The sequence below is a fragment of the Lipotes vexillifer genome, unplaced genomic scaffold (assembly GCF_000442215.2).
Source record: "Lipotes vexillifer unplaced genomic scaffold, Lipotes_vexillifer_v1.1 scaffold946, whole genome shotgun sequence".
Taxonomy (NCBI): domain Eukaryota; kingdom Metazoa; phylum Chordata; class Mammalia; order Artiodactyla; family Lipotidae; genus Lipotes; species Lipotes vexillifer.
In genome coordinates this window covers 661,155-674,688 of record NW_006776646.1, presented here as the reverse complement: position 1 = coordinate 674,688, position 13,534 = coordinate 661,155, and the positions used below count along the sequence as shown (strand labels likewise).

Sequence of the window (13,534 nt, the reverse complement as noted above, 5' to 3'; positions counted from 1 at the left end):
CCTGCTGTATCATCTACAGATGATATGACTAGTTGGCTGACTCAGCTGAGGCAGGAGGTAGGTTGTATCACTGGATTTTAATAATGCGTTTGATATCTAAAGAGGTAATATATGCTCATTCATCCTGTCAATCACACTTACATTATGAGAGAAAACTGATGAATGCCTAGAATTCCCAATGCCCTCACGTTACTGCTAGATGACTAAAACATCTCAGCATAATACCCTAGCATGCTGGACTTCACCCCCCGACTTCCACTTTAGACTCTGTTTTCCTTAACTTTTATCTTCTACCTTTAACAGTAAGGACAGCTTTCATTTATTACCCTTCCCTGCTTACTGTGAGGGATAAATGGGTCTACATCAGACAAACTAATCTCTATGCTATACTGTTTATGTTAGCCTTCTGGGAAACATAGCACCTTAACCCAATAAACTCATACAGCTTTCCAAAAGACCTTTTAGAACAGAACCACTAGATAATAACCTTTATTATGATAACGGATCTGAGGGTAAGAAAAGAAGAAAGGTGTGATATATTTAGGGGTAGATCACTTTTGACATTAGCATTTCTGCTTATAGTAGAACTTTGAAAATGTTTTTTCTACAAATACTAGTTGAGTATATCAGAGAACTTAAAAATTATGTGAATTGTGTGGAGTTACACTGTTTCAAAAGCAGAATTCAGAGCTGAAAGCATTATGATATTCACCATGGGCTTTAGTTTAGAATGACAGTATTGTGCCATGTCATCCCCTTCTTCCTCCCTACTGGAACATTTTAAAGTAAACCCTACATCTCATCCATTTATACTTTAGTATGCATTCCAAAAAGATGAGGACTCTTATTCTTGAGATTTTTCTTGTTTCTTGAGGTAGGATTGTATTCCTATAAACTTCCCTCTTAGAACTGCTCTTGCTTCATCCCATAGGTTTTGGATCATCGTGTTTTCATTGTCATTTGTTTCTAGGTATTTTTGATTTCCTTTTTGATTTCTTCAGTGATCTCTTGGTTATTCAGTAGTGTATTGCTTAGCCTCCATGAGTTTGTATTTTTTACAGTTTATTTTTCCTGTAATTGATATCTAGTTTCATAGTGTTGTGGTTGGAAAAGATACTTGATATGATTTCAATTTTCTAAAATTTACCAGGGCTTGATTTGTGACCCAAGATATGATCTATCCTGGAGAATGTTCCATGAGCACTTGAGAAGAAAGTGTATTCTGTTGTTTTTGGATGGAATGTCTTATAAATATCAATTAAGTCCTTCTTGTCTAATGTGTCATTTAAACCTTGTGTTTCCTTATTTATTTTCATTTTGGATGATCTGTCCATTGGTGGAAGTGGGGTGTTAAAGTCCCCTACTATGATTGTGTTACTGTCGATTTCCCCTTTTATGGCTGTTAGCATTTGCCTTATGTATTGAGGTGCTCCTATGTTGGGTGCATAAATATTGACAACTGTTATATCTTCTTCTTGGATTGATCCCTTGATCATTATGTAGTGTCCTTCTTTGTCTCCTGTAATAGTCTTTATTTTAAAGTCTATTTTGTCTGATGTGAGAATTGCTACTCCAGCTTTCTTTTGATTTCCATTTGCATGGAATATCTTTTTCCATCCCCTCACTTTCAGTCTGTATGTGTCCCTAGGTCTGAAGTGGGTCTCTTGTAGACAGCCTATATACGGGTCTTGTTTTTGTATCCATTCAGCCAGTCTATGTCTTTGGTTGGAGCACTTAATACATTTAACATTTAAGGTAATTACCGATATGTATGTTCCTATTACCATTTTCTTAATTGTTTTGGGTTTGTTTTTGTAGGTCTTTTCCTTCTCTTGTGTTTCCTGCCTAGAGAAGTTCCTTTAGTATTTGTTGTAAAGCTGGTTTGGTGGTGCTGAATTCTCTTAACTTTTTGTTTTTTGTTTTTTTTGAATTCTTTTAACTTTTGCTTGTCTGTAAAGGTTTTAATTTCTCCATCAAATCTGAATGAGATCCTCTCTGGGTAAAGTAATCTTTTTTTTTTTTTTTCGGTACGCGGGCCTCTCACTGTTGTGGCCTCTCCCATTGTGGAGCACAGGCTCCGGACACACAGGCTCAGCAGCCATGGCTCACGGGCCCAGCCGCTCTGCAGCATGTGGGATCTTCCCGGACGGGGGCATGAACCCATGTCCCCTGCATCGGCAGGCGGACTCTCAACCACTGCGCCACCAGGGAAGCCTTGGGTAGAGTAATCTTGCTTGTAGGTTTTTCCCTTTTATCACTTAAATATGTCCTGCCACTCCCTTCTGGCTTGCAGATTTTCTGCTGAAAGATCAGCTGTTAACCTTATGGGGATTCCCTTGTATGTTATTTGTTGCTTTTCCCTTGCTGCTTTTAATATTTTTTCTTTGTATTTAATTTTTGATAGATTGATTAATATGTGCCTTGGTGAGTTTCTCCTTGGATTTATCCTGTATGGGACTCTCTGTGCTTCCTGGACTTGATTGACTATTTCCTTTCCCATGTTAGGGAAGTTTTCAACTATAATCTCTTCACATATTCTCTCAGACCTTTCTTTTTCTCTTCTTCTTCTGGGACCCCTATAATTCGAAAGTTGTGCATTTAATGTTGTCCCTGAGGTCTCTGAGACTGTCCTCAATTCTTTTCATACTTTTTTCTTTATTCTGCTCTGTGGTAGTTATTTCCACTATTTTATCTTCCAGGTCACTTATCTGTTCTTCTGCCTCAGTTATTCTGCTATTGATTCCTTCTAGAAAGTTTTTAATTTCATTTATTGTACTGTTCATCATTGTTTGTTTGCTCTTTAGTTCTTCTAGGTCCTTGTTAAACATTTCTTGTATTTTCTCCATTCTATTTCCAAGATTTTGGATCATCTTTATTATCATTACTTAGAATTCGTTTTCAGGTAGACTGCCTATCTCCTCTTCATTTATTTGGTCTAGTGGGTTTTTACCTTGCTTCGTCTGCTACATATTTCTCTGTCTTCTCATTTTGTTTAACTTACTGCGTTTGGGGTCTCCTTTTCACAGGCTGCAGGTTCGTAGTTCCTCTTGTTTTTGGTGTCTGCCCCCAGTGGGTGAGGTTGATTCAGTGGCTTTTGTAGGCTTCCTGGTGGAAGGGATTGGTGCCTGTGTTCTGATGGGTGGGGCTGGATCTTGTCTTTCTGGTGGGCAGGGCCGCCTCCGGTGGTGTGTTTTGGGGTGTCTGTGAACTTAGTATGATTTTAGACAGCGTCTCTACTAATGGGTGGGGTTGCGTTCCTGTCTTGCTAGTTGTTTGGCATGGGACGTCCAGCACTGGAGCTTGCTGGCGGTTGGGTGGAGCTGGGTCTTAGCGTTGATATGGAGATCTCTGGGCGAGCTCTCGTCAATTGATATTACATGGGGCCGGGAGGTCTCTGGTGGTCCAATGTCCTGACCTCGGCTCTCCCACCTCAGAGGCTCAGGCCTGACACAGGCTGGAGCACCAAGACCCTGTCAGCCACACGGTGAACTCAATGACTTCCTTAGTATAAAGCTGCTGCTGACCTTTGTGATCATAAAATTCAGTCCTTAGTCTTATTCCCTACCCTCAGATTTATGCCTCAGGACTCTTACTCTTATTGGCTATATAACCATACCACGATTTTGTACCTAAGAAAATTATAATTTTTAATGTCTAATATTGAAATTTATATTTCCCCAATTGTCTCAGAAACGTCTTTTTCTTAACTAGATTGACAGTACTTCCAATGTGGTTATAATTACCATTACTTTAAAACCCCTTATTTTTAAAAAAACAATCCAAACAAGGTTTATACTTTTCATTTGGCTGGTTATTTTTCTTTAAAATATAACAGCTACCTAACTCCCTCCCTTTTATTCATATCATTTATCTGTTAAAAAACTAACTTCCTACATTATTGATATAACTGATTACATCCTTGTGATGCCATTATACATATTCTTCTATTTCCTATAACCTGATCATTAGATCTAGAGGGTTAGTTAGAATCAGTTTCAGTATTTTTGGCAAGAGTACTTTATAGGTGATGATGTATATACACATTAGAAGACACACGGTATCTCTCATTTAGCGATGTTAAGAATCACATGTCATCCTTATCTCTCCATTATAAAGTTCCCCATTAACTTTCACCCTGCTGGTTTCAGTATTGTTACTTAAGAGCTATCTCGATGCTCATTTTCTAAGTTCAACAAATAGGTGAATTTCTGCTTTATGCCAGTGCTAGACCTGGCACATAGTAGATGCTCCATAAACCTGTCCTCTTTTGTCGTCCAGCCAATAAGGTATCCATCCCACTGGTAGATGCTAAGAAGGGCTAGCTTTCTACAACCCCCTGGGAAGTTCAGTAACATTCACAGGCATGTCTACAAGTCACTGTAGGAGGGTTTATTCCCCTGGCCCACCCCACTTCAGCTTTCCACTGTCCTTGGAACTAAACATAAGGTCAGAACTCCACCAGGTGGCACAAGGTCCCTTCAATACATAATAGCAAAAGTAATATTTTCTATAGACAACTTTGGTTCTTTAGCAGAATTTCTGACTGTCAGTATTGTTTATCAGCATGGACAGTACTCATTGAGGAGCTCCTTTCCATAGTCCTATATTATTCCATTTATCAGAGAACTTTAAAGATCACCTAACCCAACCCTCTAACTTTATAGATTAATGACTTGGTATCCAAGATTACCCAGCTAGGTGGAGAGAAAGTAGGACTGGAACCCAGTTCTCTTCTGTCTCCATGCTCTTTAGTATATTTTACTGCCCTTTGCTTTTTCAAATATTCATATATTTAACTAACGTTATGACAACATTGTTTCTAATATGCTTTGTATCTAGATTTCAAATCAGTTACCCCACCAAAAAAAAACAGTGCTCTATGAATTTAGATTATTGACTATGTAAATATATAAATATGTGGGGGTTTTGTTTTTATTTTCTATCTTTTCTATTTTAGATACAGCAGTTCTTGGGAAGACCCGTTGTGAAAGAATCTTTCTTTAGACCTGTACTCACTGTTCCTCAAATGCCTGCCGTTTGTTCTGGAGTCATCTCTGCAACTGGTCAACCTAGACCCCCACTGGTACAGATCCCTTCTTGGTGGAATATACATTAACTAGCTTGTTGTCACTTACAGTGGACTTCCAGAATGAATGTCTACTCTTTGTTCATATACTTGATAAATAATGATGAAGGTGATGGTGGTAGTGATGATCATGATGATCATGATGATGATTGAATGAATAGTTCCATGTGAGGCACTGCATTAAATGCATTATATATATTATTTAACTTTCATTAAGTGATTATAACTTAGTTTTTAGATACAAAGATAAATATAATATTATAGTAGAGAATTCTTATAGTTTTGCTTCTATAACAGGCACTAATGCAGGGTAGATTGATATTTTTAATAGATAATTTATATTTAGCATGATTGTTAGCTTTGCTTTTAAACCTACCGAAGTCACAACATTATACCACAAAGCTAAAGAAAAATTTTATATACACACACACATATATGTGTGTATAGTAGGACATTGTTTATCTATAAACAGGTAATATAAATATCACCTTGAAACGTATTATACTATAAAGTTATAAATCTTTCTAGCTACAAAGAGCCATGTAAGCTTTATCCAAACCTGAAGAAGCAACAGAGAAATTTAAAATGATTAGGATTATTAGTTGTAATCTTGGTCAAGGTAAACTTTTTATTACAAGAAAAATCTCCCAGATGATTGATGTTTAATATAATTAATGAAAAAATTCTCTAATCTTGACTTTCCCATAACTACATTCTAGTCAGTTGGGGTTTATTTTGTACCTGTGTATTGCTGACAGCCTCCCTTTGAAACATATAGTCAAATGGACTTACTCATTTGTGTAGAGGCTGCCTCTCTATGAATAAATATGTATCTAGGCCTTAACATGTTTACTAAGTACCACATCTTTTTTATCACCATGATATTATAGTGTTGCTCATGTGGTTTGCTCCTGCACCATTCTATAAGGAACTATAAATAAAATTTTATTGAAAACATTAAAGTACCTCAACCTTCTAATAAGATTACTTCCTGATTCCTCTGAAAAAGCTTGACACTGAGGCAAACCCAGATTTCTGGTGATATTCTGCTCTTTCTCTGACTTACTAGGCTTTGTGTGAGTAATTTCAGTGGCTGTTAGTAATTTTTCATAAGTAATAACCTTATATTTGAAAATAATCTGTAGTCTTAGGTAAAGGATGCATGTTTATAATTATCCTAGTAATCAGATAAGCACTTCAAAAATATTCAATTACTGATATTAATTAGAAACTTGATGGTTCTAAGAAGGAACCATCATAAAATATGAGGAAAACTTTGTTTGATGGTTTCATGGCTCAAAGTTGTCGCCACTACTTCCATACCACCTCTGTAACATTCATGACACTGGGCAGATATTCTAGTAGTATTCTCATATTTATTTAGTTGTTGGAAAATTAAACTTCATTATTTTTCTAATTATAAAAGTAGTATATGTTAATTATAAAAAGGCAAATATTGTAGAAATACATAAAGCATATACAAAGTATATAATAATTATATAAAGTAGAAAGCAAAATTACCCTGCTGTTGAATCCTAGAAAATAATCACTGTTTACAGATTATTCTGTATCTTACAGACCTTTTTCTGTGCATACACATTTAAAAAATATTTTAATATAAAATGAGTTCTACCATAAATGCTGTGCCGTAGACTTTTTTTAGAAAATGAGACATACATTGTGGACATCTCATATGCTCAGACATATACAAATCTATTTTTAAGGACTTGATTAGATATGCTACAATTTATTGACTTATTCCCCTATTAACAAACTTTAGGTTGCTTTCAGAAATGCACACTCTGTATGTATTTCTGTATATGTTTGCAATTACGGAGACTAGCATGTGCCATTTTTAAAATAAAGGTAAACATATACAAACAGTTAGAAATATGGTGCTGTAAGGAAAAAAAATTCTAAAAAGGGAACATGTATGTCAGTATTCCTCTTCATTCTACCCATTTTCTGAGGTATGGAAATGTAATGTTGGCATGGAACTTTGCTTCCTAATAATTGAAGCTGATGGGTTGTAACTCTGTGCTCCTTACAGATGACTAGCATAGCCTGGACAGTGCCAGTGCCTGTGGGAGAAGCTGTGCCTCCCAGTGCAGGTCTGGGAAGTGATCCCCCCGTGATGAATTGGGAGAAGATTACAGACAGGCTGAAAACTGCCTTTCCACAACAGACCAGGTACCTTAGTCTCTTTTAGTGTTGAGTACAGATCATACTCTATAGTTTCCACAGCCATAATTATGCCAATGAAATGTTTCAGAGAAATATAACACCACACACACACACACACACACACACACACACACACACACACACACACACACACACACACACACACACACAAAGTACAGGTATTTCCTAACCATGGCCTTGGTAGGGAAAATGAAATTTATTAAGAAGGGACAGTTTTCAGTATAAATGCTAAACCTCTTCCCTAAAATTATTAGTTTAAAGTCATGAGAGAGTAAACTTTTAAATTTAGGTTTGCTCATTTACTGAAAGTACAACCAGTTGTAAACCTACCCAATTTTATGCCACTAGCTGCAATAATTACCTTAATAACCTATTTCCAAAGTGAATTTTAAGTTAATTGTATGCCATATAAGCCCAAACATAATCAAGTTTTACTTTCCTATTTCCTTAATTTTATTGAGGGTTCTTGTAGTTTCTTTGTTAGGGGACAAAGAAAGGGAACATAGTTAAATGCAAGAAATCATTTTAGTGTGCTTTTCACAGTTCTGACTTCAGCAGAAAGCTATTTAATTCTACTCCTTCAGAAATGAAGTGTCTTTTATCTTTAATCTTGTATCAAATGAAATAATTCTAGTTTTCACCAGCATTTTCATTTGAAGACCAATGCTTTTATTTAACATATGTACCGTTATGTTTCAGGATTAGATTATGGTTTTATAAATATAATAGTGAATAGAAAATGAAAATAGAACTGTAATATAGTTGTTATAAATATATATAGAAAATAAATAGTAAATCAAAGGTAGTTTTATAAGGCTGGTGACATGACATTTCATTTGAGAAAGAAAAATTCTTTTATCATCCTACCCTATCCTACCAAAAATGTATATGCAGGCTTTGGGTCAATGGCTATGGGAATGGAAAAAGAACATATCAGTTAAAATATTCCTAGGTTTCTTTATCACATAATTAATGTGTGTTTCAGTCTTTGCTTTCATTTTCTGTTAAATCTTTGTTTTCTGTTTCTGAATTTTACAAAATAGAACTATTAACAATGACAGAAAGAGACTGATAGTAACATAGTTAAAAAGGAATATTTTAGTCTTTTTTTTACATCTTTATTAGAGTATAATTGCTTTACAATGTTGTGTTAGTTGCTGCTGTACAACAAAGTGAATCAGATATATATATATATATATATATATATATATATATATACACACACATATCTCCATATCCCTTTCCTCTTGAGCCTCCCTCCCACCCTCCCTATGACCCTCTAGGTCATCACAGAGCATTGAGCTGATCTCCCTGTGCTATGCAGCTGCTTCCCACTATCTATTTTACATTTGGTAGTGTATATATGTTAATGCCACTCTCTCACTATGTTCCAGCTTCCCTTTCCCCTGCTGTGTCCTCAAGTCCATTCTCTACATCTGTGTCTTTGTTCCTGCCCTGCCACTAGGTTCATCAGTACCGTTTTTATAAATTCCATATATATGCCTTAGCATATGGTATTTGTTTTTCTCTTTCTAACTTCACTCTGTATGACAATTCCAGGTCCATCCAACTCATTACAAATAACTCAATTTTGTTCCTTTTTATGACTGAGTAATATTCCATTGTATATATGTGCCACATCTTCTTTATCCATTCATCTGTCGATGGACATTTAGGTTACTTCCATGTCTTGACTATTTTAAATAGTGCTGCAGTGAACATTGTGCTACATGTATCTTTTTGAATTATGGTTTTCTCGGGTATATACCCAGTAGTGGGGTTGCTGGGTCATATGGTAGTTCTATTTTTAGTTTTTTAAGGAACCTCCATGCTGTTCTCCATAGTGGCTGTATCAATTTACATTTCCACCAGCAGTGCAGGAGGGTTCCCTTTTCTCCACACCCTCTCCAGCATTTGTTGTTTCTAGATTTTTTGATGATGGCCATTCTGACTGGAGTGAGGTGATACCTCATTGTGTTTTGTTTTTTGTTTTTTTTTTAAATTTATTTTTGGCTGCATTGGGTCTTCATTGCTGTGCGTGGGCTTTCTCTAGTTGCGGCGAGCGGGGGCTACTCTTAATTGCGGTGCGCGGGCTTCTCATTGCAGTGACTTAGTGCGGAGCACGGGCTCTAGGCACGTGGGCTTCAGTAGTTGTGGCACACAGGCTCAGTAGTTGTGGCTCACGGGCTCTAGAGCACAGGTTCAGTAGTTGTGGTGCACGGGCTTAGTTGCTCTGTGGCATGTGGGATTTTTCCAGACCAGGGCTCGAACCTGTGTCCCCTGCATTGGCAGGTGGATTCTTAACCACTGTGCCACCAGGGAAGCCCCCCTCATTGTGGTTTTGATTTGCATTTCTCTAATGATTAGTGATGTTGAGCATCTTTTCATGTGTTTGTTGGCAATCTGTATGTCTTCTTTGGAGAAATGCCTGTTTAGGTCTTCCACTCATTTTTGGATTGGGTTGTTTGTTTTTTTTGATATTGAGCTGCATGAGCTGCTTGTATATTTTGGAGATTAATCCTTTGTCAGTTGCTTCATTTGCAAATATTTTCTCCCATTCTGAGGGTTGTCTTTTCGTCTTATTTATGGTTTCCTTTGCTGTGTAAAAGCTTCTAAGTTTTATTAGGTCCCATTTGTTTATTTTTGGTTTTATTTCCATTATTCTAGGAGATGGGTCAAGAAGGATCTTGCTGTGATTTATGTCATAGAGAATATTTTAGTCTTGAGTGAGAGAGCATTGAGAGATATGATATAATGAGCTCAGTACATAAATAAGTAGATAACAAACTTAATTTTCACACAGTGAGCTTTTAAAAACAGTTAAAATCTCTTTTTGGAAAGAAAATAAATACTAAACTTTATTATTCACAGACACATTAAGTATCATTAATCAATACATTAGGAGTTTTCATTTTGGTTTAAAATATATGCAGATGGACCTGTGATCACTTTTTTAGATCAGAAATCTAAAGGGTCACATCTGTATGCTACATATCAATCCTGTGATAGGATTTCATATCTCCTTTGGAGGGCGCATCCTCAAGGCAGTAGGAAAATCACCAGTGCTCTTTCCTTGATCTCTTCCAGAAAGGAACTTACAGATTTCTTACGGAAATTGAAGGATACTCATGGGAAGTCCTTATCTAGACTGACATTTGATGAAATTGTTCACAAGATTTCCCAATTTATTGACCCCAAGAGATCTCAGGTAAAAACAAAGAAAAAAAGAAGACAACTTTATCTCCTGGCCCTTATCTTTAGTAGTTAGCCATACTAATTATCTCCATTACATGATCAGGAAATCAGTCTATAATCATATTAAATCATCTATTAACAACAAACAATTCAGCTTGACAAATGGTATGGGAAACACCACCTGATCATTCTAGAATAAAACTGACCCTCTTGAAATTTACTCTAGGTTATTTTGAATGGCTCTAAAAGGAGACATTTTTTCTAATTTTCTGCAAAGACTTGTTTTAATTGAAAGAGCACCTAGAGTTATTTTTGGTTTTACCTGGTTCTTAGTATTTAAGTAATATTGCCAACATTTATTTCAAGATTTCTCATGAACCTGATTAACCGTTACCCTTTTGCTAATTCTCAGGGTAGCCTATTCTATGGTATTTATCAGTTCTTCCTGTTTTAGTTCAATTCTAAAAAAAATAATAAGTATAATATTCTAATTTTCAGAGTCAAGGAAAATCCGTGCCAAATGGTAATAGTGCTTCACCCAGCCATACTCCTCCACCTCAGGCTAATGCTGCCCAGCCCTCAAAACCAGCCCAGAGGCCCCTCGGTTCACAAGGTCCTGCCACGTGGGAAGGAGCCAATAATTTGGTGAGACTGAGACTTGATTCTGAATACATTTAAAGTTAGAGGAGAGAAATGAGCTGAATTTAACCTTATGTGTATTCTCCCTAGGATGATGAGGAAGAGGAAGAGGAACCTTGTGTGATCTGTCATGAGAATCTCTCTCCAGAAAACCTCTCAGTTTTGCCCTGTGCGCACAAATTCCACTCTCAGGTGAACTTATCTTTTTAATATTTTGCCATTAATCAATTAAGTGAAATTCATACTGCATTCCTTGAAATTATATACACGTATCATCCACTACTGTGTCATGAATTTCACTGGATATAACTCTGGGCTTTGGGTACCGCACAGAAGCATTTATATGTTTTCCCATACCTAGCCATGGATTGCATTGTGTTTTCTCAGATCTCGATACACCTAGCAGAAGGGGACAATGATGAGATTTAATGGGACAGAGTGGCAGTTCCTTTGCACAGAACCGGAAGGAATGTTGATTGACTTGGCAGTTGGCAGTTTAGCAGCAGTGCCACTTCACCTTGGCTTGTTATAGTGTCCTTTGTCCACACCTAATGATAGCCAACTGCTGTTATAACACATAAGACTTAACAGTCTGTCTAGGCTCCTGTATTTGCTTTTGAAGATGCTGAGGCCTGAGTGTTGATGTTATAAAAATAGGAGGCTGGCATATCTTTTGTTAATTGGCATTTATATAGATTATTGGCATTTATATAGATTAACTTCTGGTGTTGTTGCTGTGCAAGTGCTATTGATATACAATTTATGATCCAAGTCTTCTGATGCAGAGGTGTAATTTGACACAGGAAAAGGTAATCTTACACAAGAAAGGCTTCTCAGGGAAGTGAACAATAAGCCAGCTCATTCAAGCTGTATCTGTAAAACATCATTTCAAAGATATGTGATACCTGGTACAGAATTATGTTTTGTATCTGCTCTGATAAGAAGAGATATACACAGAATGGCTAATCCCAAAAGACCTCCAGGATAGATATTTAGCCATCTGTTTTTCCCATTTTAAGTTTTAAAAGTCCTAAAGATCCATTTAGAAAATAAATGTTTCACAAAACTTATTTTATTCTTTGCCATTGCTCCTTGAACAGGAAGCAGGTAATTCATTCAGGTTACTCTCTAAAGTTAATGGGCCTCATATCTATTGCCTATTCTTAATCCTCTCTCATCTGACTTGGGTCTCCATTATTCATTCATGTAAAAATGATTTGTTTTTGGAGGGTCAGTATTCAAGCAAATACCTTAATAGATAGTTCATAGCCAAAGAGTACTACCATTATGACCAAAGAAAGAGCAATCTGAAAAGTATATCCATTATCTAGGGATTTTAACTTCAAAACACCATAAGCACTTGATACAAGGTATTTGTGACATTTGTATGTTTAGGTATGACTTTTTCTAGATTATAAATTAGAATAATATATAATAAACTAGAGAAAAAATGTAATAGGTTTCCTCAGTCTCCTTATTAGGAAAAACTAGTCTTCCTGAAGATTGGGGTTGGGGGGAAGGATCTTAATAGAATAAACTGGCTGAAAGGTGTTCTCCTGTTACCAACTATATTGCTCAGCAAATCACAGACAAAGTTCCATGATTGCAGAAGTTTTGATGGCAATCCACCAAAGAAGGCTCTGAGATCCACCGGAAGATATGTTGGTTGGCAACGCTGATGTATGGAGTAACAGCTGCCTCTGCTAGGCTAGATCTGAGAGACTGACATGAATCTTTTTGCTCCTTAGTGCATTAGACCTTGGTTGATGCAACAGGGGACATGCCCAACCTGCAGACTCCATGTTTTGCTACCAGAAGAATTTCCTGATCACCCCAGCCAGCATTTGCCCTGATACAACGGGGTGACTATGCAAGGGAAGTTCAATTTTCAGACTGCTGCATTTAGTTTTGCCTTTTATTTGGGCTGATGATAGTGTGAGTGATGTGAAGCAGTACGCTCTTCAGTATTATGCAAAATAAGCTAGCTAAACTCATCAAAGCTGCAGCCAAAGAGGAGAGGACAAATCTTCAGGACTGTGAACTGAATTGAACAGGTTTAAAGAAGATAGAATTTTAAAAGTTCCATTATATTTGCCCTTACCTTAGCAGGTATTTTCTTCCAACATAAAGATGATTACTGTTAGCATGTATACTAGGATGTCTTTTTTTGTCCTTATTCCACCCATCCTTTACTTTCTCCCAAATATACTAACCTTTAATTTCCTGAAATAAATGACAAGAGTAGGAAAATTCCACAGATTTTAGTGTTCCTTTTAACTTTAAAAATTGATTATAAAAATATATATTATTTATTTACATTTTATCTCTATCTTCCCTATTCTTTTCTAGTCTCTAAAATACGTACCTATGAATAGATTATGAGCTACTTGAGGGTGGGGTCCAAACAGT

General features: G+C 36.5%; 1 protein-coding gene across 1 annotated transcript in view; it reads left to right on the top strand.

Annotated features, from left to right (window-relative positions):
• The window catches only part of DZIP3 (DAZ interacting zinc finger protein 3), a 104,188-nt gene extending 91,210 nt beyond the window's left edge, over positions 1 to 12,978 (top strand). Inside the window, 6 exon segments of the mRNA XM_007450534.1 lie at positions 4,958 to 5,083; positions 7,137 to 7,276; positions 10,379 to 10,499; positions 10,985 to 11,131; positions 11,216 to 11,317; positions 12,874 to 12,978. Coding sequence (XP_007450596.1) covers positions 4,958 to 5,083; positions 7,137 to 7,276; positions 10,379 to 10,499; positions 10,985 to 11,131; positions 11,216 to 11,317; positions 12,874 to 12,978 — 741 coding nt within the window.
• Positions 12,979 to 13,534: the final 556 nt, after the last annotated feature.